The sequence below is a fragment of the Mchenga conophoros genome, linkage group LG1 (assembly GCF_057382185.1).
Source record: "Mchenga conophoros isolate Kocher_MC1m ecotype Shallow Benthic linkage group LG1, M_conophoros_male_GT1.1, whole genome shotgun sequence".
Taxonomy (NCBI): domain Eukaryota; kingdom Metazoa; phylum Chordata; class Actinopteri; order Cichliformes; family Cichlidae; genus Mchenga; species Mchenga conophoros.
In genome coordinates this window covers 13,275,809-13,301,554 of record NC_140526.1, presented here as the reverse complement: position 1 = coordinate 13,301,554, position 25,746 = coordinate 13,275,809, and the positions used below count along the sequence as shown (strand labels likewise).

General features: G+C 37.4%; 2 protein-coding genes across 2 annotated transcripts; one reads left to right on the top strand and one right to left on the bottom strand.

Moving 5' to 3' along the window:
- Positions 1-6,097: 6,097 nt before the first annotated feature.
- Positions 6,098-17,344, top strand: LOC146583061 (proline-serine-threonine phosphatase-interacting protein 1-like). The gene is made up of 15 exons (XM_085266311.1): positions 6,098-6,237; positions 6,812-6,912; positions 7,547-7,621; positions 8,385-8,419; positions 8,508-8,614; positions 9,072-9,134; positions 9,370-9,462; positions 9,837-9,882; positions 10,076-10,155; positions 10,830-10,928; positions 11,642-11,738; positions 11,953-12,049; positions 13,573-13,661; positions 14,318-14,433; positions 14,591-17,344. The coding sequence occupies exons 1-15, from the start codon at positions 6,205-6,207 to the stop codon at positions 14,720-14,722; spliced, it is 1,263 nt and encodes a 420-aa protein (XP_085122437.1). The 5' UTR covers positions 6,098-6,204; the 3' UTR covers positions 14,723-17,344.
- On the bottom strand, positions 17,247-24,644 carry LOC146583060 (tetraspanin-3-like). The gene is made up of 7 exons (XM_085266404.1): positions 24,465-24,644; positions 22,993-23,184; positions 21,935-22,009; positions 21,459-21,560; positions 19,105-19,257; positions 18,905-18,988; positions 17,247-18,377 (listed from the first exon to the last, which is right to left on the bottom strand). The coding sequence occupies exons 1-7, from the start codon at positions 24,525-24,527 to the stop codon at positions 18,285-18,287; spliced, it is 762 nt and encodes a 253-aa protein (XP_085122530.1). The 5' UTR covers positions 24,528-24,644; the 3' UTR covers positions 17,247-18,284.
- Positions 24,645-25,746: the final 1,102 nt, after the last annotated feature.

Below are 25,746 nucleotides of genomic sequence, written 5' to 3'. Positions count from 1 at the left end.
GTGGTTTCTGTGTGGGTTTGTTTCAGTTCTAGTTTGTATGAATGTTTACATCTCAGCAAGATTACACACAAACCACCTGAAGGAATATCATGAATGGAGTAGGCAAAAGATGGAAAAATATGTGGCTCCATACCAGATTAAAACCTAAAACACAGACAAATCTCTCACCACCGCACCTAGAAAAACTGAATGAAAAGCACAAGAAATTTTCCTCAACTCAAGTCGGGGTATCTTTTACTTTGATAAGAATGAAATAAAAGATACTACAATAACTATAAAAAATGCTACAATCCCAAACAGTAAATGTAAAACGTCTCAATCTTAAAAAAGCAAAGAGAGAAACAGCAATAATTTGCTGATACGCCACCATTTAGATAAAGACCACAGAAGGATGAAGTTAGGGTTTAAGCATTTAATAATTAATTTTGAAATCTCTTTTCTGTGAGCAGCACAGGCTTCCCTATCTTCTCCACTTATGGTGGATGAGTAGAAGAGGAAACCTTGCTTTCACTGCTAAAACTGAATGGAAAACAAAAGGAACATGGATGGGCAGATGGCAAGAAATCCTTTATACTACAAACCTAAAACAAACCTCAACAGTCCCACCTGCTGTTCCATATGTGCACTGCCCATAATAATATAACATAACATAACTTGTTGTCATTTTCATGTAACACTGGAGTACAAACAACAATTGAGGACTAAAATAATTTAATTGAATTAAAAATCAGGCTACTATTCAAAAATATTTTTGGAATAATTTTTGGATTCCATAATCACCGAGAGCAGAAATCTAACAAAAATACTTCAGGTAGTCGAAAATGTATTGGCAGAAGAACCATAGCCATGAAACAAGTGTACGTAAAATGTTAGTGTTTTATTCTTCACAAGATGAAACTGATAGAGCACCCACAACTGAAATAAAAATGCCACAATTTTCATCCACTCTAAACTTAACACATAAATCACACAACCATTTCTTATGGCTTCCATCACCTCACAACATCAAGTCATTTTGCATTTATAAATGTTTGTGCTGCTAGCATATAGTTCTCTCATTTAAGTCCTCTGAGATCAGTTTGTTATGTTTGTGTGTGTGTTTGTGCGTATGTGTGTTTTAAAACACTTTTTGAACTGTAAATCACTTAGTGCCTTACAATTTTTTCAACAGGTTCTTCTTCTTTTTTTCTTTAATAAAATTAATACTGCTATAGGCTGCGTTGGTAAAGATCATTTCATTTCATATATTGAAGCTACAACTTTGAAAACCCTAACCACTAGAAGAGAATGAATGAATGAATGAATGAATGAATGAACGTTGGGAGTGAAACCCTAACACAATGCTGGCTATAAATGTCGACCTTCTGTTTTTTAAAGGGTTATTTAAGGACCGTGTGTATTGTAAGATTAGACAAATTAGTAAAGCTGTGTTAGTTATGTGGCAAAAAGCAGCTGTACTGTAGATGAGACAAACAATAACATTATGCACAACTCTCTGAGTTACCCACATACCACATAACACACTGTCAAAATACTATAGCTCAACTTAAGAAGATATAATAGCCTAAAAATGTAACTTGGATATTAGACTTGGGTGACAAAACACTTGCTAATTTCCATTCTTTCTGCTGATAATATCTCAGCTCTTATTGTCTAATCCACTTTTAGTAACCTGAAGATATTCATTAAAACATAGTTCTGGGATTTGCAGTCTTCTAGCAGTACATCCAACTACACTGCAGCTTTTCAGACATTTGTCATCATTTTACTAACAGACTGAATAAACAAAGACACACCTTCGCATAGAAATACTCAGTGTGAGACAGTAAAATAAAAATTTAAGACGCCTTACTTAACAACAACCTGAAATTTTAAGAGATAACACAATATTTTGAGTTAGAATTGGCTGAAATAAATATATAGTTTATAAAAAATAAACTATAAGAAATAAAGTTCTTGCAATGAATTCCCCCTTCCCCCAGTGAAGCTAATTTAATTTATTTGAAATGTCCTGAATTAAAGAAGTAGGACAGCAACTGACAGCATCAGGATGAATGTACTCAGTCCATATCAAAGAAAACAAACTTGATACCTTTAATCAGTTTGTCAAATAACAGGGTGCTTTTCACTTTATGGCCCTTTAAACCTTTCGAACAAATGCAAACAAAGGATAAGTGCAGGTATGCACACGCGCACACATGCAGCCCATTTTCTTCCACTAAAACGACACAGTCCTACATGCATGCAAACACACATAGCTACACTCTAAAAAACATTTTTTAGTCTCTTTGAACAGCAACAACAAAGCAAAGGTGGGACCTGGTCAAAACAGAGTGGCCACCTGTCTTCACCTCCATCAGACTTTGACTTGCCTTAATTAGGGCAGTGAAGCCAAGCATAATCTCTGTCCTATGTCAGTAGATGAAACCACTTAGCAAATTAGCAGCCTTCTCTTTCTAGATTCACAACACACACGTGGACAGATGTGGATGCATAGTATAAACACATACTGTAAAAGCAAAAGTACAGGAATGTGCGAGTACATACACCTGCATGCACAAACAAGCACCATGGGTTATTAAAAGGTCTGGAGAAACTATAGCACCAGGAACATGTAGAGGCTGGATGAAGAAAAAAAGTAAGAGGAATGGAGTGAGAAAGAAGAGGAGAGCATGAGGGAGGTGAGAGAAGAAGGGAGGACGATGACATCGGGAGTGGAGGTGGAAGAACTGAGGCGAGAGGAATGGAGAGGAAACAAAGGCAAACAAAAAGTAATAAAAAAACTGGGACTGGGAGGCAGGTGAGAGGGACATGATGTGTTGTAGCGGAAAAAATGGCCACTGGTAACACCACAGTCCAGTCTGCTGAAGGGACCATGTGGGGGGAAGAAAGGAGAGGAATAAGATGGAGGGGGAATTGCTTATGGCACGCAACCCTCATGCAAGGGTCAACACCAGTACACATCAGCTTAAATGGACAGCTACATCCAAACAAGTCCTCATGCACCTTTTCTTTTTTACTAATATGGTATCCATGTATAGAAATTCACTCAATCCACTGAAAAACAGATGTCAATGCTAATCAAATATTTATGCAAACAAACAAAAAAATGTATGTGCATTTATACATGTGTGCACTTGCTGCGTTCATCTCAGTGTCCAGGGAAGCACACCGGGGAATAAAGAACACATGAGGATCAAATTGATTAAAGCTGGAGTTCTTAGCAGTAATACTGAGGATTAGGACAGCTAATAAATGTTTCATTCAAAGCCAGACATAGATCAAACGTGAGAAAGGTCTCAGCTCACTCTCAGGGTTTGGTGTGACTCTGCTCCTTTCGCTCCTCTTCCTCCCACTTCTCATTCTCCTCTGCCTCCTTCAGCTGTTAGTTTTCAGCTGTATTATGACAGCCACTACAGATCATCTCACTAGCAACTACAGGCCCTGCCCTTGCGCCTACACATCATTAACCCTCCATCTGTCAGCTTCCTAACAGGTTCCCACTAATGTGGCCAAGGACTCATTTCATTCCATTCTTAGCCAACAGGCAGAAGAAATTAACTTTCAACTTTACTTTGTCCTGTTCAATCCAAACCTGCCTTTTTTCTCTGACTTTTACTCCTCTCTCATTTACCTTCTGATTCTGCTTCCTCTTTCATCTTTACATCATCCCCTTCCTCACATTACCTTTGCTTATCCTTTTCCATCTTTCTCTGCACTCCTCATCCACTTTTAACCTTTCTACTGAACAACTCTCACACCCTCCCCCGTTTTCGTTCACTATACCTGTTCTGTATCTGGTGAGATTTAGGGCTGGGGCCAATGGTCAGCCGGGGATTAACAAGATGGAGGATAGAGAATGTGTGAAAACCAGTTAAGTCACACACCACTCTGCCTGTGAGAGGCTAAAATGCACAGAGAGAAGCGCAGATGACTTACATATATGTCCAAATCCAAGCAACCAGGCAGAAGCAGTTTCTGACATCACTCTCAGCCTGTGCACACTGTTTGGACCACTATTAAGTGCGAAGACACACAAAATCAATATAAAATTATTGCAAGTCTTGTTGCAGAATTGATCTAGAAAATCCAAAAATCAAAATGTACTGAAATTTGATACAAAAAATTAATTTTGTGTAGAATGCGCGGTAGGATGTAATGGTTCATGGTAGCGCTGGTGACACTGGTCTTGGCAAATGGGCTGTGTGGCTATGTGTGTAACTCTATCTGTGGAGGGGGAATACAGCAGTGGTTGGGTAATGGAAAGGTCATTTAGCCAATCCCCCAGGTAGGGGGGCTGGTCTGACACGGCTCGTTTGTCACAGTTCAATAACTACCACTCCGGAGAGTGTGAGGGAGACAGAGAAAACATGTGAGAGAAGGGTAGGAAGTGTGTGTGTGTGTGTGTGTGTGTGTGTGTGTGTGTGTGTGTGTGTGTGTGTGTGTGTGGGCTTGTGTTCAGCCCCTGGAAGCACAGCTGATTCCCAGGGCTTGTCCCTCCATTTGAGGCTTCAAACGGGGTCACAACGAAGGCCAAGCATGATGGACTCAGACATCATGATGTGAAAACTTGTGAGCCTTGGCCTGGAAGAATTATTTTCGCTCTAACTGGTAAGTGTTTTGGCTTTCCAAGTGGGAAAACTGAATTATTATTCTCCTCTTGAACCCAGCAATGGCCACTCTACTGATAGCTAGCTTTAATCTAAAGCATTTGGTAAATAATCAGAATGAAAACCAAAACAGCATTTCCTGAATACAAATTTTCTGTGGTTGGGAACTGATGAAAAAAAAAGTTATTGTAAATACTGACGTAATTTCCTACTATTTTATGTCAATTTATTGGATGCTTTTTCGTTCGTTATCTATGTCAGCATTGGTATCTGATATTCCACCATTTCAAATCTGAAGGAGTACCAGAAATTACTTTGAGAAATGACAAACACTGATTAACTGTTACTCAGTGAGTTGATGGGATTTTAATGCAACCTATTTAAAAAAGAACACTAATTGGATAAATAAAAAGAGTAATTATAGAACAAAATGCATATGCAATGCAAATAAAAAAACAATAAAATAAATAAAGCCCCATTATTCTGAGTTAGATGTATTGATTTGTACAGTCCCTTTAGCATGTTGTTCAGTGTGTGACAAAATGATTTTCCAGCTTTGTGAGAGAGTCAAAGATTTTCACACATCTCACTGAGCGACTGGTGAGAGACGCCACAGCCTGTCCTTCTTCTCACTTTGAAAATCAATATTAACCTTCTATGTGTTCATTCACGTGTCTCTGTGGCTTCCCTTAGAGATGCCCGAGGCACAGATTTGTATTCATCTCAACTGGGTCGAGAGATTTGGGATTTTATGTCAGACATCCCATACAGATTTAGGAACTGTTGATTCAGGTGGGTTTGATTCCCATAAAGTAGACTTCTTATATTTAGCCAGTATAATATTACAAGCCTTGATGTTTTACAAAGATTTTTGGCTCCCTCTTGTGGTAATCTCTGGAATGTACATGGCAACAATAGTTTCTGGAGCTCTAATGACAGAAGGTTAATATGCTGATGATGACATATTATTAAAAATAATATTATCTAATTTTGCAGCACTTCATAATGTCATCTTGCAAAACAACATGGTAAATGATTTAAGGAAGAAAAGAGAGAATCAAAGTAGTCTAACATCACCTTAAAGCACATTTAATTGTATAATATTAATGTCTTAAAATACTGATAAAAAATGTCACTGCAACATAATTAAAATAAGACAATTATGATTTACCACTAATGCTACTTGCAGCAAGTAAACCATCAACTTTTGGTTACAGTATGTGACACTTAAACATATTGCTTGTCTCTGTGTAAGTGTTGATTACATCAGCAATGCAACACATCACACATAACACATAACAATGCATAACAATACAAAGACATACTGACACCTTTACCTAGCAAGGCACATGTAACTACTGTGTTCTGACACAACTGTTAGACCAAACATAAAGTGAAAGAGTTGCCGTTTCACAAATGGGCTGAGCTGTCTGTGGTCAGTGACATCACGGGACAAAAGCTCTTCCTCATTCAAAGTGACTCACTGACGTTTCAGCCATACAAGGTTGTTGGTAAGCTTTTAAATTTGGAGAAATGTCCTGTAAGTGAGGTCGGCACTAAGAGTTGTGCTTAGTTCAAGGAAGTAAAAAATACAATGGCTCCTTTGATGTTTAAGGATGCTTTCTGGGTAAGTATATTTTTGTGGTATTGTTGTCTACTTGCTTTGTTATAGTTTCTAAACTATAGTATGTATTAATTATGTTGAACAGACTGTTTTAGGAACCCGAGAAACACCACGAGAAACACTACGTTACAGTCAGCTATCGCTTGTTAAAACATTATATATTTTACACCCTAACTGTCATCTGTAAGTTACAATTTGCCAAATCAGGTAAACCACAAGTGATTATAGTTTATACTAGTATAGACACACAGCAGTATGGGGTGGGAGTGGGGGTGGGGGGGTTAAGGTAAGCTTTACAACTTAAAAAAAATACTTAATATGCACAATTATCAACATCATACATGTAAAGACACTGTAACGTGTTGAATCACCACTGCGTGCACTTGAAGCGATCTAGAGGGTTGGTTTACCAAGTGTATTAACTCTAAGGCTGCCATGCCACATACAGATATCTTTGCAGTACACAAGTGCTAGTTCTGCATTTTACCACAAAATGAGCCTAGAACATGTTGCAACACCTTTTTCAGATATGCTGTTTATTGCAGCAGTTTTCGTTTTTTGTGTTTCGTCAATGCAGGGGTCTGACATCACTTGCCACGCTGGGTATGAAGCCGTGACCCAAAGGTTACGAGATGGAAGGCAAATGTGCAAAGATGTGGAAGAGCTATTGAAGATGAGGTTGGATCAGCTTGTATTTGTGCAATCAAAATAAACTTAAAATCATGGGTTCTGTGATTTTAATCATAGCTGCGCTTCTCTTTCCATGATCTTTACTTTACATGACTTCATACATGGAATCAACTTCCAGCTTGATCATAACATTAAGAAAAAAATAGCTATCTAGTTGTCATTTCACTCATTAAACACCACATGTGGCTAGTCATGTATGAAAGATAGCAGGCCCATGACTCATTTAGGTCACAAGATATGAGAATTTAGCTGTTTCTTCTTTTAATTCTGTGTCTTGAAATATGAAAATATTCTGCATTAACACTCATTTGTGATTGTTGAAATATATTAATTGATAATGACAAGTAATTCAAGATAAACCTTAAGATGTCACCAAAATCATCTTTGTGATGTTATGGCCTGAATAGAATGACGTAACATAAAGTCAGTGATCCTTTAGGTAAAAGAGCAACAAGAGTTTAAGTAGCAACAAAATTTCAGGTAAAAATGTTGGTATATGCATGTCAAGGCAAATGTTGGACTGTTATAACAGACTTTATATAAGCTAATTCAGTTTTACAAATAAATACTAAAATATACATTCTGGGTTCTAATGATTTGTCTGCTTATTTATACTCCACAGGGCACTGGCAGAGGAAAAGTATGGAAAGGAACTGGTGACTATTGCTCGCAAAGCTGGAGGACACATAGAGATAAGGTGAAAAACTTGTTTTGAGGTCAGCATTATGTATTGTATAGACTGCCCAACTAGTACATAAATATAGCAATTTGGACAAAAACTTTTATTTGGAAGGGTTTTGGTAAGGGATGGACATGTTAAGGGTGACTGGCACTGACCAGGAAGACTACATATAAAACTACAGTCAGGCACATCATCGCCACATTCTTTAAGAGGAAACACATTTGTGCGTGATACAGAAAGTGAGACACAGAAAAAAAGAGACTGAAGTGTAAGTATGTGTGTGTGTGCATGTGTGTGTGTGTGTGTGTGTGTGTGTGTGTGTGTGTGTGTGTGTGTGTGTGTGTGGTAAGCCCCTCGCTCAGTGTACAGTAGGTCATAACTTGTCAGTTTCCTGTTCCCTGCTATCTCAGACATCTGTACTGAACTCAATATATTCTAAGAGCCGCAAAAAGGAAACAATGAGCCTCCAATAAAAGAATCATCTAAGTGCAGTAAAACCAAATAAATCTTTTTCTTTTTTCTTTTCTTTTCTTCTTTAAACAAAAAACAAAACAAAACTAGGGCACAAAGTCTGCCTGTTAAGGTTTGGGTGTCCTCACGGTCTTGGCAGCTGGTTAAACAATAAAACACAGTGCAGAGTTCTAGCAATAAAATTGTACTCAGCTGCTATTTTGCTTAAAATTTTGCTTTAAAAATGTTAATCTGCCTCTTTGTGAAAGAAACACAAAGTGCAAGCATGGTGAATAATTTTGATTATGAATGTGTGTTGTTTTTCCAGCACTTTGAGGGCATCATTCGAACAACTAAAAACTCGTAAGTCCATGTGCTGTGTAAAGTTACACCCATATATGTGTCAAATGTCAAATGGTTCACAGTGCCATTTCGATGTTTTTTGTTGCAGAAATTGAGAACATTGGAAACTTTCACATCCAACTATCTGATATATTGAAAGAGGAGGTGAAAAAGATTGAGAGTTTCAGAGAACGTCAGAAAGAGCAGAGGAAGAAGGTATTTGGGAAATGTGTGTTGCTTAACAACTGACTTATTAAATAACCCCCCCCCCCCCCCAAAAAAAAATGGTTAAGGTGTGAATACTCTGAGGATAATATAATTCTTTATTACTTTTAGTATTGCACAAGTCATTAGAATAATATTGTAACTAATGGCTGTTTCCTGTTTGGAAAACACTGTGTTACGTAAGTGTTGACTTAATCCTGCAACCATTTAAATCACTTTACAGACACTGAGTGTGATAGCAGCTGATAAGGGGAAACCTATAGTTTCAAAAATCAAACGATTCAAGACTTGAGTAAAGACTAATTCAGTCTTTATCAAAGTGACATCAAGACTTTTATCACATTAACAGTAAAAATCCAGGTCTTTTATTCATTAATGAACAATAACTGCAAGTATCAGGTTTGCATTGAAGCAACATATGCAAGTAATTTCAACCTTTTATCTTTAGTTTGAAAGCATCATGGAGAAGGTTCAAAAGAAAAAAGTTTCATTCTTCAAGAAGACCATGGAGGTAGGAGACACTTCCACTCCTATCATTTATCACTAACACATGGAATCAGCGTGATTTAGAAATAAACATGAAAACTTAACCACATAAAGGTTGTTTAATTTATGTTCAAGCAAGCACAAAAAATAGAAGTCAGATTTTTAAAAAAATAAAAAATTTTTGCATCACTTACAAAAAGTGTTCTTCCTGTTGCTTTGTCGGAAATAGAACTAATAACTTTTGTTTCTCTTTTTCTTAGTCTAAGAAGAACTATGAGGTGAAGTGCAAGGAGGCCGATGAGGCAGAGCAGGGGGCTGAGAAAACAAATGCTACGTCCAAAAACCCTGAAAAGGTCAAATAAGTGCATGAGCTACCTCGCTAAAAGACAAATGTTTTTATAAGCAACAAAATACAAACTTTTAGATTATTTGAGAAATTCACCACAAAATATGCAAATGCCCACTGTCAGTTCTATTTATGAACTACAAGTTTCCAGCTGTCAGCGGTGCAGTCTTTATGATGGGACTTTTCTGCAGTTGTGCAACAGTTTGCAAGGCGGAACTAAAGTGTGTTTGTGTGCTGGTGTGAGATGTTTTCTTTTCTTCTTCTATCTCTTTCAAGACCATTCCCTATACAACGTATTTATATATCAGTCTCTCTGACTGGTGTTAAAATGGTTACATAACTCACTGAACGTGGCTTCCTGTGCACCGATTTCATTCACAGGTACGTCACAAGATAAAGCAATGCAGGCAGGCGGCCAATGATGCTGGTATGCCTTCACATTTTATTTTTAACTTGCATGCATTTTTAGTATATTGCATTCATTGTCCACTACTTTTTTTGAGAATATTTCATGGAAAAATAAATTAGGAGAGTGGAAAACAGTGCGGCGGTCATTGTTGTGTTCTTTACCAGTGTTTCATTTGTTAACTGTAACTATTAACTATGCTCTATTCTCACAGAGAAGGTGTATTTTAACAACATTGTTCAACTAGAAGCTGTTCGCCAGGACTGGGAGGGGACACACAAAAGTACATGCGAGGTACTGCAGAATATTTTCTCGTTAACTGCTTTCTAATCATGTCTCTATTCAAAATAATGGCTTTTAACCACAGAAATAGCTTCACACCACAACCCCTATAACTGTGAAAACCTTCCTGGCAGCGACCATTTGCAGAAGTACATTTCATCTTGCGCTGAGAGAGCCACAAATGGAAAAACATACAACCATGCAGAAACACACTTAATCACACAAAAGTTCTGCTTTATTTTTTTCGAACGACAGCCTCTTTGTGTTGACTTTGCTGTCACTAGTGGACACACACACACACACACACACACACACACACACACACACACACACACACACACACACACACACACGCACGGCACCTCTTGGTGGTGCCCCTGTAAGTAAGAAGAGAAAAAAGAAACTATAATGAGCTTTGTATATGTTAAGGCAATTCAACCCTATGTCACGGCAAATATCACGTTTTGCTGTGATACTGAGTTGATCATTACCCAACAGGGTATCATTTCAAAATGCGTAAAAAAACACACAGGTTCACTGTGCCCATTTTGCCTCTCTGAAACGTGAAATGGGCACGCATGCAGAAGTTGCATTACTGCAACCCAGTATCATGGCAAATCTTGAAATAGTACATAGTACAATAATACATTGTTGGTAATAACACAGAATTCATTTGATAATTATAGGTGTTCCAACAGTTGGAGGGAAATCGCATCAGCATGCTCAGGTGTGCTCTCTGGGACCACTGCAATCATTTCTCCATGCAATGTGTCAAAGATGATGAGGTGAAGTAGTTTTCCCTTTATTTAATATTTAAACAGAATAAAAATGTCAAGAAGAATAAAAATGCAAATTTCTATTCTTAAATCAAGTATAAGTACATTGTCTTGCTGGATAAACCTAAAAAAAAGTTTTCTTAAAAAACAAAATGAAACATGCAAGTTCGTAACAGTTACAAAAAACTGATTTTAAAATTTTATTCCCAAATGTTCTTTTAATGAGAATTTATCAACCAGAATTGTAATAATAGTGCAGTTTTCACTCTTTGTCGTTCTTCTGATCACATTTTAGTTCAATGAGGCTTTAATTTTCAAATCTTAAGTGTGCTTAAGTTGAATGTCAGACCACAGCTATGGCCTGCTACTGGATAAACTAATGGATTGTGACTTGAAGCATGTTAGTGGGCTCATGTAGCCTTGACTTCTTCTTGAAAGTTATTACAATCACTTGGCCGATAGTTTTATGGGCTCCGTACTTGCCACTTTCTTAACCATTCTAAATATAAATAACTGGCAGACAGAAAAAGTGTGTTTTCCAGGATTTAGGAATCTAAGATTTTGTAAGAGCTGGTGAGCAGCATTGGTTGATTGTATATAAACCCAAACCGGGATCTTTTCATAAACCTAATTAACTATCACTTATGCATAAACCTAAATGAAAAGTGAAAGTAATATAATAGTAATATAAAATGTACTGAATTCCTCCTTTTTAAAACCAGTCTTACGAGGAGGTGAGGAAATTTCTGGAACAGTGTGACATTACCAAAGACAACAACTCTTTCATAGAAATGAAAGGCACTGGATTGAAGCCACCAGGTGAGCTTTCACAATTTGTATTTACTGGAAAGATGGTTGTTTTGTTTCCTTTACTTATAAGTACAAAGTTGAAGTGAGAAAAGTTCCACTACAAAATAACAGGATATAAAGAGTGCAGCTCAGCTTCTTGACTTTTTCTTTCAATTGACAGACAGGCAAAAAGTATCACTTGGCCTCATTTCTCAAATGAGCAGGTTCACTTTTCTTCTTGCAGAGCCCATAGTGTTTGAAAGCTATTACAAGACGGGGACAGTCAGGGACAACAATGGCCAAGCTCATTCTGTAGGAGGAGAAGAAGATCCCTCAAAGAGGTGAGACAGAATTAAAATCTTCTTCTTCCAAGCAGTTCATATCCTGCGATGCAGGGTCCGATGTTTTGCATGTCTTCCTCCAATTCTCCCTATCCAGGGCGTCTTCTGGTGTAACATTCGCAGCCTTCATATCATTTTTGATTCGGTCCATCCATCACTTTTTTGGTCTTTCTCGTGGCCTGTTGCCACCTAGATCTAATTGCTGTGCTGTCTTGTCTTTGCGATGGAGTTCTTATCGCTACAGGCAACATGGCTGTACAATTGGAGCCGCGCCTCTCTTGTCCGTGATCGGTGTCACTCCCCATCGTTTCCTGACATCTACGTTCCTCGCTCGGTCTAGTCATGTGAGACTCAAAGGCCACCTCAGCATCTTCATCTCCATGGTGTAAAGGGCTTGTTCGTGCTTGGTCATCGCTGGCCAGCACTCTCACCCGTAGAGTGCCATTGGGCGCACGATCGTCTTATAAACTTTCACCTTAAGATAGATTGGCATTCTCTTGTCGGATAAGACTCCACTGATCTGACGCCACTTCATCCACGCTGCGTTGACACGGAGTCTAGCGTCTGGTAGAGTTTTGCAGTCCGAGGTGACAAGGGACCCGAGGTACTTGAATTGGGCAACTTTAGTCAGTGGCTCACTGTCAATAGTGATGGTACTGTTAGTCTGGGGGCCGCATTCAAGGTATTCAGTCTTCTTGATGTTCAGGTGCATGCTGTTTTTGGAGAGCCGATCTTTCCACACTTGTGTTCGGGTTCGCAGGGCTAGGCAGAATTAAAATGGGAAAAAGAAATCCAGGTGAGGCCCCCACTTATATCACTGAGCTTCTGCAACCCTACTCTCCAAACCGGATCCTTAGATTCACTGATAGTGGTCTTCTAACCATTCCACGGACCCATCTGAAAACAAAGGGGGATCGCGCTTTTCAAACCTTGGCTCCAATATTGTGGAACAGTTTACCTCCCCCACTACGCAACATCAACCCTTTAGCTACTTTTAAAACAAAGCTCAAAACACATCTGTTTAGACAGGCATTTAGGTAATATTCATGTGTAGCAAACTGTGTTATTGGATGTGCTATTATACTGTGTTTTACTGTTTCAATTGATATGCTTTTATACCTTTTTTATACCATTTTTATTGTTTCATTTGATATGTTTTTATTCCAATGTGAGTTACTTTGAAATAACTTCCTGTTTTAAAAAGCGCTATATAAATACATTTAACTTACTTACTTATTAATTCCAGAGGAGACCTGCTTCAACAGTATTTATAACATACTATATACTATACTATAGTGTATATAATATACTATATAATATACTTTAGTTCATATAATGTATATAATATACTTTGTACTCTGCAAACTAAACACAAACCATGTCCTGAAAATATTCTCTTTGTTAATCATCATCTTTATCTTCATCGTTTGTTGTTATTTTTTTAATGTTAGAAATTTGGACCTTTGCTCGGTGAATTCACAAAAGTAAACATTTGTATCTTAAATATCTTTCTTGATCTAAAGGTGTTCTGATCCCCTGCTTGGAAGGTCTCTGAACATTGGCATGGACAGTCCACTCAGCCCACGATCTACACTGTCATCCATTGGAGAATGTAAGTACTGCAACTGCTCACTCAGTTATATTGTTAAACTGTAGGAAAGACCTAAATCTTCAATATTTTGTTGGTTCTGCTATATTTTATGAATTACATATATAGAGAGTTGGTCTTTCTATTCATATATTGGAGGTTAGAGCAGTCAATTAATTTGAAACATTTCACTATATGAATCAGAGATAAAAATGATATTCTAATATTATATCAAGAAAGTACACTTTAAAAGTAAGAAAGAACTTTAAATTTGCTATAGTGGACTTGATGAGAGGCCAATCTCTTCTCCAATGAGTCATGTATGTGCCAAATGTGTAAAACTGTATAGACTGTTGGTTTTGAACAGTAACACATCACTGGCCCTGTTGGTCTCTTAATGTATTTGCATGCATACACACTGCAATTATAAAACATGGGGCTAGAAAAAGTATTATATGTAGTCATGGGTCAAACACATAGGTGTGTGAATTTGTTGGTTTTTGTGCTATTTAAAGTTGGACTCTGTGGGTGGATGTGGGTGGCTACCTTTGCCCTTAGTGTGAGAAGCTGCACTTTGAAAATCTTTGTCATGGAGCTTAAAAGACATAACAGATTAATAAATTTATTTATTTATTTTTACATTTTGTGTTTGCACTTTCTGACATTTAATTCTGCTTTAGTTCAGCTTTCAGATGACGGATATGCACCCCTTCCATGCATTCACCAAGAAGTGCCACTGTCCACGGGTCCACCTGATGAAATCTTCTATGTTGTGCTTTATCAATACACTGCAAAGGTGATTTGCATGATTATTTTAAAACCTACAGCAAGAAAGTGAACATTGAGCAAGATGATCGAGAAAGAAAAGAAGAAAATAGACAATATTAGCAGTACTGTATTTAAGCGATATTTGCCTGTAATTAAGATGTGCTTTCTTTACATCGACTGATCAGGAAGAAGATGAGCTATCTGTGAGCCGAGGAGAAGTAGTTCGAGTGCTGGACCAAGAACAAAATGGGTGGTGGACGGTGGAGAGGAATGGGTTTAGTGGACTGGTGCCAGGAAATTATCTAGGCAAAATTTAAACATGTACGCAAATACAGTAATTTTCTTTATATCTCAGGAGAAATTCAATTTATTTATAGTAATTTCATGAAAAAGAACCGTAAATCCAATTCTTACTTGCCTGCCCCTTTACCTTAAAAAAGTAGTTCACAAAATGTGGGTGGGCTATTTCACTGATAATATGCAACTTTATTTAAGTAAAATGCTATGTGCATCATTTTTTATCGTTAATATAATTAATCAAATTAAATACTGTGGGGGGTGGGGGGTTTATAGCTTATGATATAGAGCATGCAAAAAAAAAGAACTTTGAGAACCACTGCCTTACAATGAGTTTTATCATAAAATGCAATAATTTATGTTATTGGTATCTGATTTTTGCCCCCAGAATGACTGGTTTTGGGGGACAAACACACTGTGATTGTGTAAACACAATTGTGCCCCCACAACATGCGTGGTATACACAGAACAACAGTTGCAAATGCAAGAAAGTAGACACAAAGAATGTCAACACATCAAAACAGATGTCTCATATGCTTAAAAACTTGCACGCTTGCAAAGACACACACCAAAGCGAACACATGCCACACACAATACAGCCTACAGACACACACATTTTTGCCAGGCTTTTTTTCCCAAGTGCTCTTACAATACTGGCTAACATGAAAAACTAACCAAAAACCTGAACTAAAAAAGATCATTTAGTAAGCAGTAGACTACCTAAGCAATTAATGCAAGTTAAAGGAAATGCATTCACCAGCTTATATCAGCCTCATTGTTTAAACTGGTTTGGATAATCAGTATAGCTATACTGTTTATCTCATCTTTAGTTCCTATACTTGTAATATATGACTAAAGAATGGTTAGCCATCTACGTTAGAAAACCAATGAAGAATTTTAAAATTCCCTTCATTCAGTCAAGTTACCATGTTTTCAACATGAATCTGTATGTTACTAATAGTAGCAAACTAGTACTGCACCAGTACATTCTAAGCACTGTAACATCACATACTTTTTTCATTAAAATTTGAACTTAAATGACTTGTGATAAGATGAATCATCTTATTCATCTCAAATGACAAGAAAACAGAATGAGTACCATGTGTAAACCACCAGTGACTGCTAAGTTTAACAGCATTAAGCAGCCACATATATACAGCGGAAATGTATATGCTTCTGGCTGTCAATCCTTCTTTGTTTAGAAATGCAGTTTGTGACTAAACTATGACATAGTCTTTTAAATCATCCATTTATTTGGTGCACATGTGAGCTGGTGAAAATAGAGGGCTGGATTTCTAGGAAAAGGAAGGTTTTCATAGAACTCTATGCTGTCCTTAACAACTGAGTACAAATTATGATTCACTACCTTGTAGAATCACCTTTAGCAGCAATAACATGAAGTAATCGTTTTTATACTTCATCCGTTTCTCACGCTGTTGTTGAAGACTCATCGTTACAACATTGCTTCAGTTCATTTAGGTTTGTGAGCATTTGCTCACACACAGGTCTCTTAAGGTCCAGCCACAGCATTTCAGTCATGTTGAGGTCTGGACTTTGCAACATATTTTCTATTTCAGCCATCCTGCTTATGTGTTTGGGATCATTATCCTATTGCATAGCCCAGTTTTGGCCAAGATTTTGCTGTCGGACAGATGGCCTCACTCTTGACTCTGGTGTTCTTTGAAATACAATGGCTGCAAAATGAGCCCAAATTATCAGCCCTCCAAAACCATGCTTAACAGTGGTATGGGGTGTTTGTGCTGATGTGCAGTTGGCTTCCAATAAATGTGCCCCTTTGCATTATGACTAGGCATCTCTCTTTGGTCTTGTTCTGGAGGTCTTTTGGTTTGCTCAAATACAACTTTGCAAACCTAAACTATTATTCCATCTTCTCCCTACAATTCTTCCAAACAAGCCATACTCGTTCAGGAATTGTACTGTCAGGAACTTAGATATAACACCCAAATGAGGAATGTAGCTCTTGGCCTTTTGCAATTTTTCTAAGTATTGCATGGTCAGACTTTGGGTGAAATTGCTGGGGAATTTACTACTGGGAAGTAGATGTGGTCTTGTAGCGTTAACATAACAAAACTAAATGCTCCAAATTAGTAATCTGCCAAAACTTCTTCTTTTACAGAGGTGGTCACACTTGCTGATGATCAGTTGCATTTGATTAGCAGCACCAGGCTGATAATTACCCACTGTGTAATGTGTTTTTCACAGGACTGCATAAAATCCTGCAAAAACGTTCCTTTTCATATGACTGTAGTAATCATCATTTATATCTGCTGTACATAAAAGTTTTTCTGTAAACCTTCCACAGACCATCAGCTACAAAAGTAGCACATACAGATGAACAAACTACTAGAATAAACTATTTTTATGCTTGTCAAGTGACGGCACATTTAAACATGTTTTATATAATTCCATGCGCCTGATGAAATATAGCCATATGATATTGCTTGTTTAAGTACTTTGTGTCGGTTTGGGTTTTTTTGGTAGCATATTTACTGTCACGTGAAAAAAAAAATTAAAAGAATCCAGTTGAGGTGTATGAGTTTATTTGTCTCCTTTTATCGCTCATATTTTTCTGTGGAACTAGCTAAATATGGGATCAACTTAACAGCTTAAAAATATTAAAAGGGTACACACTTTCACTACAAGGTACAAAGAATGTGTATTTTTTTAAAAATCAGGTTTAAACTTAACAAATCAAACTAAACAAGTAAATGTGTGACTGTAACCGATTAAATCTACATATATAAATCTTTAGGTAACACTGATAATACTCCTACTGATGGCACTGGAGACCAAATAGTTAATTCACAATTTATATCTTAGCAATGCCTTGTTAGTGAAGCCTGATTTGGAAATTTACAATCGGAATATTTGTGAACATAAACAACTCTTTCACCAAACATCGCTTTGAGAATGAGATGCTGCTCCAACACCTAAAAAAACCAAACATTCATAATTCTTATTCTGCAAATCTTAAAAACTAGACTGCATTCATGGAACAGCTAAGATTAAAACGTCAGATCTGTACTATGCTAAAAAGATTTGTCTGGTCAAACCAAGGCCTTGGTAACAGAGTACATGTTATTTTTAACACAGCTTATACATTTGGACAACCACTAAATATCTCCAGAGTTCCAGCCATGGTGCAAAATAGCACGCCAAGAAAAAGCTTTCATACAACACGACCAGTCTTATTTTCACATTTAAGCTTCTCGTCATCCTTATTGGGCATATACACAAATTTTATGAAGCCACAATTTAAAGAAAAAAATTGCACATCAATAATCAGAAATCAGTTAGCCATATACAACTTTGGCTTTTGTAAATATTTCAGTATTTGTAACAAAAGGATAAACATTTAAAAGTAACAGGAACTTGGAAAGCATGTCAATAAATAAATGGTTTTCCCTTGAAGCCCCCACCCAAAACGTCAGTGTTCGCTACTTTATCATGAATTGTGCAAGGTGTGCTTGAGCTTATATAACTATAGCTGATAACTAGTGTGAACATGTCCTGTGACGCTCCTGTTGATTTTCTTAGTGTTTTGTTGGCCGGCTGCATTCTTCATGCATAGCTGTTGGTTGTGACCAGCAGCTCATACGCTGGGTCGTGGCTCCTCCTGCACAGCACCACGCAAGCACAGAGCATGCCCAGCATCTGCAGGCAGACAGCACAGGGATCAAAACTGTGAAGTTAATTTTTTCCCTTCAGCAACCTCCATGTGAATTTCATTAAACAGCACAACTCAACAGTTTCAAATTTTAACAGGAATATTGGGACACACTATAGAACATACTCTGTAATGTATAAGAACTATACTTGTATTTATCACTATATGGACTCTGGCTGTAAAGTTGGATGTTATGCTGACAACAACCACAGCATAGATGCTTTGTTAAACATAGATGCTTTGTTAAACATAGAGTCTTTGACCACATTTACTTTGTCTCAATTAGGTCAGAGCTACTTTCAGTTCACTTGTTACCAAGACAACTGCAGTTTCAATAATACACCCTACTCACCTGAGTCTATTGCAAGACTCTTTAAATATAGTTCTGATTATAAGCTTTAGCTGAGAGATGATGCGGCATATAAATATGTAAAATCTCACTATAACTATCTGCAAGACAAAATATAGGTGTCAACATTTTAAGACCCTTGTGTTTGCAGCTTATATTCCTTACCTGTATAGATGCAAAAGTCAACGCAGCCCATATGACATACATCATAATCTCCTTTAATTTATTCACAACAAGAGCTTCACATCCCTAAAGACGAAAAATAAAAAAAGTTCTCCAGCTATAAACACACTTGTAACATGCTGGAAAATACTTACAGTCTCTGCAAACGATTTAATTACAGACGCCAAACTAGTGGTGTGTACCTCTTGGTAAAGATCTGCTGGTCGAGTGAGCGTGCCTGTACAGTTGCTGATGTTGGGCTGACAGCAACTGACGGGGACGCTGTTGTTCTTGGATTCTTTAAACCAGTGGGTGTTCTTCCAGTCAGAGTAGTTGTGAATGCCGCAGCAGTGAAGCTAGGACAAACGGTGGATGAAAATGTTTAATTACAATTTTAAAATTCATCATCATCTAATATATATATATATATATATATATATATATATATATATATATATATATATATCGATATTGAACCGTTCGATACAGTGCTTTCGGTTCGGTACGCATATGTATCGAACAATACAACATTTGTAATTTATTTTATCAACTTTCCTTCTGACGATGCTGTCTGTGTTGAGCGCTCAGTGAATCTGCGTTTGACTACTCCGCCTAGGCTGCACTGTCGAGCGCAGATCCACTGAGCGCTCAACACAGACAGCATCGTCAGAAGGAAGAGCGCAGGGCAAGCTAGCGAGACAGAAGTTAAGCTCTCCTTGCAAGATGGACCTCCCCCACCCTCATTCAGATCTGGCGTTTGGAATTATTTTGGTTTTCATGTGACGTATGACCCTGAAGGTAAGCGAATCATGGACTAAAGTAAAACAGTATGTTGGATGTGCCATGCAATGCTCAATTACATGGGTGGGAACTAGTGTGTTAGCGCAGTTAGCTCGTTAACGTGTTGGCCGTCTAGCCCCACGCACGGGGCGATCGGCGGTAGCTCGTTAACGGAGATTTGCCGTGTTGTGGCGTTAAGGTCATTTCAACGAGATTAACCTGAAAGCACTAGTGGGAACACAACGAATATGACTGCACATTTACGCCGACATCATCCTAGTGCAAAGACAAAAACAACAAGCATGCTACTAACTTTAGCCGAGTCATTTAGACAGCTGTTAGCACGTGATTCTCCTTATGCTGCTGAGAATATAGCCCAGAAGAAGCGGATAGTATAGCTTTTATTTTGGAAAGAGCCATTTCTCTGTAATAAACTCTCTTTTCCAAAGATGAGTGATTCCTCAATCAGATACAGGGCTTGCAATATCGCTAGCCCGACGTCCCGGAGCTAGCGAAAAGTCGGGCTACCAAAATCTATCTCTTCCCTGCCCGTCGGGCTATTGTAGGAAGGAAAAATATATGTCAATGCTTTTGCATTCTTTCAGAAATGTAGCTGGGTAATTATGTCATTGGCATCGGTGAGCCACTGTCAATATGTGACATATTGAAATCGCGTTTGAATTTGCGCTTGTTTTTTTGCTTTCACTTTGCAATCGTGCGAACTGTGTATAGAGAGCGACAGCACTGATCTGTGAGTGATGATAATTTGCGCACCAATTCCTCTGACATCGTCTTATTAATCGTTAGCTTACTATGCAAACATGACAAGTGAAATCTCCCGCAGCTTACACATGTGAGAGGTTGATCGCGCAGAGAATCGCTGAGCTTATGTGAGTGCGTGTGTAAAAGCAGCAGGATTTATATTTGACTACGATGACCTGGATGACTGAGAACCTTCACAGACAGATATATATTTTAGTTCTGCTGAGCCAAATAAGACAGGTCAGGGTGAAGAAGTGACAGCCAAAGAAAAGCTTACCACAAAACGGAGAAGTTATGACAAATCAGACTATAAGGCAAAAAGAAAGTGCAGCTTTATGGTTTCATGGACAAAATAATTTCTGTGGCTGCAATATGACGAGCTAAATAACCAGGGCTGCACATAACTGGTCCGCAGGTGCGCATTCACTGTCAAAATAAAAAACACGCACAAGGGTTAGGGTTAAATTTAAAAACTGTACTTTTGAGTTAAAATATATATTTATAATTTTAATAAATGACAAATTAAAAAGGCATGAACATTTTTTTTGTATCGAAAAAATATCGAACCGTGACACCAAAGTATCGAACCGAACCGAACCATGAATTTTGTGTATCGTTGCACCCCTAATATATATATATATATATATATATATATATATATATATATATATATATATATATATATATATATATATATATATACATATACATACACACACATATATATATACACACACACACACATATATATATATATATATATATATATATATATATATATATATATATATATATATATATATATATATATATATATATATATATATATATATATATATATATGTGTGTGTGTATGTATATATATATATATATATATATATATATACATATATATATATATATACACACTACCAGGAAAGCATAAAAAGTAACGTAATTAAAAACTGCACGCACTCACTTTTTCCTCAGTTTTAGATGACAAAATCATTTGTCACAATAGAAGTTTTTTTCTCACCTGCCTCTGCACATAATCAATCGCCCGGCTAGGAGCATCAGTGTTGGTGCCGCTGTATTCATTGTAAACTTTTTGAATGGAGTGATTCACCTCATCTTCTACCTATAAAAACAAAGAAAAGAAAAGAAAAAATAACACAACTGTCACTATTCACCACTCATTGCTCACTCAAAGTAATTTGCTGACTTAGTCTTATAACATTGTCAAAAAACTAATTATAGAAGCACTTTAATCCAAACAGATTAAGGATAAATGAGAGCGGCTAATTTAATTACATTTATTCTTCACAGCAGAAGGAGCTGTTTTACACACAGTAATAAACCATTTATTTGTAAATTACATAAAAACTTCCTTGTTCACAAGGGGTTGCCACAGTGGGTAATTTATCCTGAAACAGGAGACAAATTAAGATTTAGCAGCAGCATTACATTGTCGCCTTTAACAGAAGAGAACGTGACCAGCAAAACAGTGTTTACCTTTGCTCTGTATATGTAGCCGAGCACCACCACCACACACTCCGTTACAAATACCAGCAGGAGTATGGCAGCAAACTGAAAAACAGGGACAGAAAGCTGATGGTAAAATTGATCTAAAATTAAAGAAAATATTGAACATAAGACATTTCCTCTCTGTCTTAAAGCCTATATTAAAACTCTTAAATCAATAGGCAGTTGGCCACTGAATGCATTAGTAATTAATAATAATAATAATAATTGTCCCCATTTATAAAAAGTGTCTTTTCTAATGTAATTTCAATGCAATGTGAGGTTGTATCAATCAAAATTGCCAAAACAAGTGAAAATGTCAAATTATTGGCATTTTATTTTTAAAATCCCTCCCTGCATTTTTACCGCATTTTAAGTATTTTCTTCCACTACTGCAATTTAATTCAATAAACTCCCATTAAAACCCATATTGCATTATTATTGCTTTAGCAAAGCCATGTATGTACATTCCCAGCAAGAGTCAGTTGTCAGCATCCCCCAGTAGTAAATTAAAAAAGGGAGTTTCTTCACCAACTTTCAACAAAGCAAAAAGTTCTCAAAATGTGCAACAAACTGTTCTCACTAAAGACATAAACTTCTTTCAGCACTTGAGGCAAAAACACAACCATGCTATGAAGATAATATAAAGGCTATGATATACTAGCAGCTGCTGATGTCTGACTGAAATGTAAACAAACGACTCCCCCAAGCGCAGCACTTGCAAGTTATGCTCAACACCACCATTAGTGATGGTCGAAAGGAAGGGCTTTAAAATGCTAGTTAAGAAGCTCAAAGCAATATACAGCATCCCAGGTAGAAATGAGGTTTTAGTGCCAATATTGTGAAAATGCCCTTCCTTTACTTACAATATTAATGGTGCTGCCTGAAAACTGCAAGCATGAAAAACACCATTCAGTATTTTTTACTTTATCATCAGAAATATAGCTATTGCAAATTTTCTTGATATATATCACCCACCTTCCTTGGCACTTCTTAACATGTTTCCTACAGTTTCCTACCATAGGCATACAACCACTTTTTTCACTCACCGTTGCCAAGCCACAGGAGCTTTCACGTATTGTTGCACAGCAGCCAATCAAACCGATGATGAAGAGAAGAGTTCCGACAGCTATGATTACAACAGCTGGAATCAACGTGTACACATCTTCAAAGAAGTGGTCATAGTCATCATATGTGATAAACACATAAGCTCCAATGTAGCATAAAATTCCAGCTGCAGCCTGCAGAGAGAAACAGGGAAAAATAACCTGCTTTTCCAATGCTTCAATATATGTGAGTGCAAATCATTTAATAATACATTTTCGGCCTAAAAGAATTTAACTGACACTTCTTGCAGTTGCACCACCTGACTTAAGCCATCTTTGCAACTTTTGTAATTATTTTCAATTCAGACAGGCTTTTACTTAATCGTCTGTGTTAACGTTTTTATTTGGTAGCAAAAGCATACACTTCTCCCCTATTATTAGTTTTTTGATTTCATAATTAAACTATAGTTTTTGTATGGTTGCACCACCCTGACATTTGAGAACATGCAAACCATTAAACAATTATTTTAATGAGCTGAACAGCTTTAAAATGATTGTTATATCAGATTTTGAATGTATAATAATTTAAACCCCAGCTTTAAAAGTGTTCTTAGTCTACTCTTTTTTCACTACTTTTATTTAACCAAGAGAGTCCTGGACAAGATAGCAGCCTTACAAACTCAAAACATTTTTTCAAAATGCTACAAACACAACATTATATATAAGATCTACAACATGATATCCAATAGAGAAATATTCCTTATGCTGCTTTTATACTCACACACAAATATAGGCATGTTTACCAAAACGGAAAAATTGTAAATCATATATATTTTTTGAATAAACTCAAAATATAAATATATTATTTATTTATCAAATTAAAAACCTACAAGTAATTCATTTAATAAATGATTTTAAATAGAAATCATGAACTTGGACACAAAAACAAGACATTTCAATCACCCACATGTGCTATAACGACATCATAGCTTCACATGAATAATGGTAATTCAGGCTCGCAGACAAAGCACGCATAAGCAGTGTGGACTGGGCCTCACGTCTCTATATTATTCAGTCATCCTGCCTGATCGTATATTTTGAATTTTGCTCATCTATACATGCTTTAATTTAGCTCTGCTGTTCTTTTAATATACTAGCATGATGCAGCTCAAACTGCGCTGGAGGTTAACTCAGCTGCTGCTGCATAACGTCATAGCTATAAGTTGTGGGCGGCAGCTAAAGAACACGCTACAGCTACAGCTACTGCTAACCACTCAAATGGGTTTCCAGTTAAGGTCCGTGCATCTTACAGTAAACACTAACGTCAGAGTGAGTCTGTACACATAATTACCGCCATATAATGCATCTGTTTTATCGCCTAACTGCAGTGCATCTCTGGCGCAGTTTGCTAACAGTCTCCATCCTTGGCCTTACTGGGATGCTGCACATTGTTCAAGCATCTGCCGTTTCCTTACCCAAAATATTAGATTGAGGAAAACCAAGACGGTTTTAGATGACGTAATCCCACACTGGCCCATCGTATCGAGAGAGCTTAAATGGAAAGACTTAGTATATATGTATATTTAAAAAATAAAATACTGATGCACCTGCACCTTTGCTGTTAAAATAATAAAATGGCTTCGTCCTGCCCCACTGTGCAGATTCTTCTAGGTTTGACCAATAAAATAGCCGCAAGGAAGCGCTGCTCGGTCACGTGCTCTGGTGACGTCACCATTCAAAACAAACAAACTGGGGGTAATGCTGGGACGTTTGTCTACAACATTGTACTACATTTGAGCTAATGATCTGTGAGTCTGTAAATCTATCGTGCGGTGTTATTTGAAACAGCATCTATTTCATAAAGTTCTGACACAGCACCAGAGTTAAAGTGAGCTTGATCAGTCTTTTAGAAGTAACTCAACAAGTTTGATATTTAGAATTTGCATGTGGGGTGTTTCTTTCTTCTCCCTACATGCTGCTCTCCACAGCTGCAAGTTTCCTTCATGCCAACTACCAGCTGTGCTACTCACTGGCGTGCACAGATAGAGACGAGGTGGTGCTGAAGCACTTGCCCTTTTGCCCTCAGTCCAAAAAAGTGCCCTTTTGAAAGACGTGATTTTTTTTTTTTTTAAAGCTGCGCGATTTAAAAAGGTGTGAAAATAATGGCTTGATTTGTGCCCCTTCTTCAAAGACACCCGAACCCTGTCGCTTTTTCACTGTCACCGTGTCACGTGAACACGCTTGCAGTTCATTTGTTGTGAGGCGTGTAGCAGCGGCATGACACAGGACTACTTGGAGTAGGCATAGTAGGCTGACTATAGCGACTGGGAGCCACGGCGGACAACACGGCAGCTCTTTCCCTTCCCAACCAGTCAGGTAACCCATGAATCGAGTGAAATTATTCTGTTTGCCCTCTAAGACCAACCTGCAATTGTTTTGTTGTGAAGTAGCCTGTCAGAAACTGCACATGACAAACTTTGCCAGCTTACCCCTCCATCCATCCATATGGATAAACAAAAAAACGACACATTTAAAATGTAACCTAAACCATTTAGGCAACCCCACTCTCCATCAATTCCGACCTTTTTGCATACACTATTGAAAATATCACGTTATGCTATAGGCTAAGGCTACATGCCGTTAGGCAGAGGGCTCTTTTGAGCCCATTTTTCGTTACAAATTTTAGGATGATCTCACGGAAATCTGTGAATAAATACAAAGTTTTCAAACTGAAGTCAGTGACGGGAAGACATCACA

What these genes read in the sequence shown, in the direction of transcription:
- LOC146583061 (XM_085266311.1), top strand. Translation starts at nt 6,205, where the DNA reads ATGGCTCCTTTGATGTTTAAGGATGCTTTCTGG. An exon ending in CGTCCAAAAACCCTGAAAAG is followed by an intron (nt 9,463 to 9,836) that starts GTCAAATAAGTG and finishes TTTCATTCACAG; the next exon opens with GTACGTCACAAGATAAAGCA. An exon ending in ACTGTCATCCATTGGAGAAT is followed by an intron (nt 13,662 to 14,317) that starts GTAAGTACTGCA and finishes ATTCTGCTTTAG; the next exon opens with TTCAGCTTTCAGATGACGGA.
- LOC146583060 (XM_085266404.1), bottom strand. Translation starts at nt 24,527, where the DNA reads ATGGGCCAGTGTGGGATTACGTCATCTAAAACCGTCTTGGTTTTCCTC. An exon ending in GCTACATATACAGAGCAAAG is followed by an intron (nt 21,561 to 21,934) that starts GTAAACACTGTT and finishes TTGTTTTTATAG; the next exon opens with GTAGAAGATGAGGTGAATCA. An exon ending in TTGATTATGTGCAGAGGCAG is followed by an intron (nt 19,258 to 21,458) that starts GTGAGAAAAAAA and finishes CGTTTGTCCTAG; the next exon opens with CTTCACTGCTGCGGCATTCA.